General features: G+C 42.7%; 1 protein-coding gene across 1 annotated transcript in view; it reads left to right on the forward strand.

Annotated features, from left to right (window-relative positions):
- Positions 1-364: 364 nt before the first annotated feature.
- The window catches only part of SARC_13475 (hypothetical protein), a gene marked incomplete at both ends in the record, with an annotated part of 3,110 nt that continues 974 nt past the window's right edge, over positions 365-2,500 (forward strand). The window contains 3 exons of the mRNA XM_014292393.1: positions 365-386; positions 600-723; positions 1,690-1,824. Of these exons, the coding sequence (XP_014147868.1) occupies positions 365-386; positions 600-723; positions 1,690-1,824 (281 nt within the window). The remainder of the gene's footprint in view (positions 387-599; positions 724-1,689; positions 1,825-2,500) is intronic.

Below are 2,500 nucleotides of genomic sequence, written 5' to 3' on the forward strand. Positions count from 1 at the left end.
CCAATGCATTGAATAGACTAATCAATTATAATAATAAAGTTAAAGCTCTGCGCCTTCTTCGCTTATAACAAGGTTCTGTCAATTGATTTAACACCGCCTGAACATCTCACTCTATTGATAATTGTACGGGTTCTGTTTAATCAGCACTTAATGTTCAATTAACTATATAATTTTTAGGGTTTAGGGTTTAATTTTTTTTTCCCATTATTTCTCCCACCATCCATAAAGATTCTGCGCTGACCACCCCTCACTCTCTGTTGACCATCGTGCGCGTGTTGTTGGATTTGTGCCTTCGCGAGAATTGCCCTGAACTCGCTACCGGCGCACTGCGACTACTCATTCGTCACTTTACGCAACGTGAAGAGGCTGTCGAAGCCTTTGCTCAGGTAGGTATATGTATATTTGTGTGTGTGTATGTGTATATGTTTATGCATGTACTTAGGTATTTGTATGTATATATGTATGTGTGCTTAAGCATTTTGCATATGCATCTGTGTATGTACGTGTAGTACTATGTATATTTATTCAATAACAAAATAGATGTTCGTATATATATATATATATATATATATATAATTGATGTCTGAAATTTGTTGCAGGTGCAATTGCTTGTGAGTGGCCAGAGTGTATCCAACTACCTGGCAATTAAGGCTGATTTAGACCAATTGCGCGTCATGGTGGAGAAGAGTGAGCTATGGGTGTACAAGAGCACCGCAGTCGATGGTATGTGCAACGTACGGATTGTAGTAGTCCGTTTTAGCTATCCCGTTGTAGTTGTCCACATATAGTTATCCCGTTATAATTGTCCATATATAGTTATCCCGTTATAGTGCTGTCCCGTTATAGTTGTCCAAATATAGTTATCCAATTATACTTATCCCGTTATAGTTGTCCAAATATAGTTATCCCGTTAAAGTTGTCCCGTTCTAATTGTCCATATATAGTTGTCCCGTTATAGTGTTGTCCCGATGTAGTTGTGTCGTTATAGTTTTCAACATATCGCTGAGCAGTATATCTACTGGTACGTGTGCGATGGCGTACATTATCATATGTTCTGTCATTGTATGTTGTATTTCGATGTACCTGTCCTCCAGACGGTCCTAAACTAGTTGTAAGTGGGACAGGTGCAGAAACGTGAGTTATAGGTGCAGTTGTGCACCTGTCTGTAGTATGTTGGTATTCCTGTCCTCCAGACGGTCCTAAAGTAGTTGAACGTCGGACAGGTGCAGAAGAGTGAGTTATGGGTGCAGATGTGCACCTGTCTGTGGTATGTTGGTACACCTGTCCTCCAGACGGTCCTAAACTAGTTGTACGTGGGACAGGTGCAGAAGAGTGAGTTATGGGTGCAGTTGTGCACCTGTCTGTGGTAGGTGGGTACTGTATGCTGGTACTCGATATGTGCAGGCTACTATCTGTCTCGGTGTTCTCGAGCTAGTCATACCTGGGGTGTGTGTGCATTCATGTAGAATATATACCAGGGGTGTGTGTGTCTTTATGTGTATGTGTCTGAAGAATATACCAAGGTTGTGTATGTATTGATGTGTATGTATCTATCATATATACCCCAAGGATATACACCTGTGGTAATTGCACAGTACAACCGTTGTTCACGCCATATCATGTCACTTGTCACGTGTCACATGTCACGTGTCACAAGTCACACGTCACATGTCCTCGTACCCAATACAGTTGGCAGCCAGTTGAATGCCAAGCTGTCCAATTCCGGTGTCAAAGGGACTCTGTCGAGTGGCTCGGGTGTGGGCTACGGCAGCACATCGGACCTGAGCGGTAGCAAACTGGCCAAAATGTCATCTCAAAGCAAACGTATGTGGTGCAAAATGTCATCTCAAAGCAAACGTATGTAGTGCAAAATGCCATCTCAAAGCAAACGTATGTGGTGCACAATGTCATCTCAAAGCAAACGTATGTGGTGCAAAATGTCATCTCAAAGCAAACGTATGTGGTGCAAAATGTCATCTCAAAGCAAACGTATGTGGTGCAAAATGTCATCTCAAAGCAAACGTATGTGGTGCAAAATGGCATCTCAAAGCAAACGTATGTAGTGCAAATTGTCATCTCAAAGCAAACGTATGTGGTGCAAAATGTCGACTCAAAGCAAACGTATCTAGTGCAAAATCTCATCTCAAATCAAACGTATGCGGTGCAGGAGGATACTGTGGGCATAGAGCGGGCAGGTGTATGTCTCCTGCCACTGGGGGTGGCGATTATTGTGTTTATGTAGGCATGTGTGTGTGTCTATGGACCGCGACTTGTCGTAAACTGTGTGAGAATTGGTTTGATATGTACAACGTGTCTGGCTGGGGTCGAGCTTAGCTATAGGAGTATGTAGATAGTCTGAAGTACGCGTGTGGTTATCAGTTGATGGAATACGTAAACGTAGTGGGCTGCAGTCCACATGTGCATAGCAATCATTGTGGTCAACACTACACGTACAGAGATTGTGCCTCATATTAATGCAATGAGTGTCGCGTTGGCTCTT

The sequence above is a fragment of the Sphaeroforma arctica genome (assembly GCF_001186125.1).
Source record: "Sphaeroforma arctica JP610 unplaced genomic scaffold supercont1.3337, whole genome shotgun sequence".
NCBI classification, from domain to species: Eukaryota; class Ichthyosporea; order Ichthyophonida; genus Sphaeroforma; species Sphaeroforma arctica.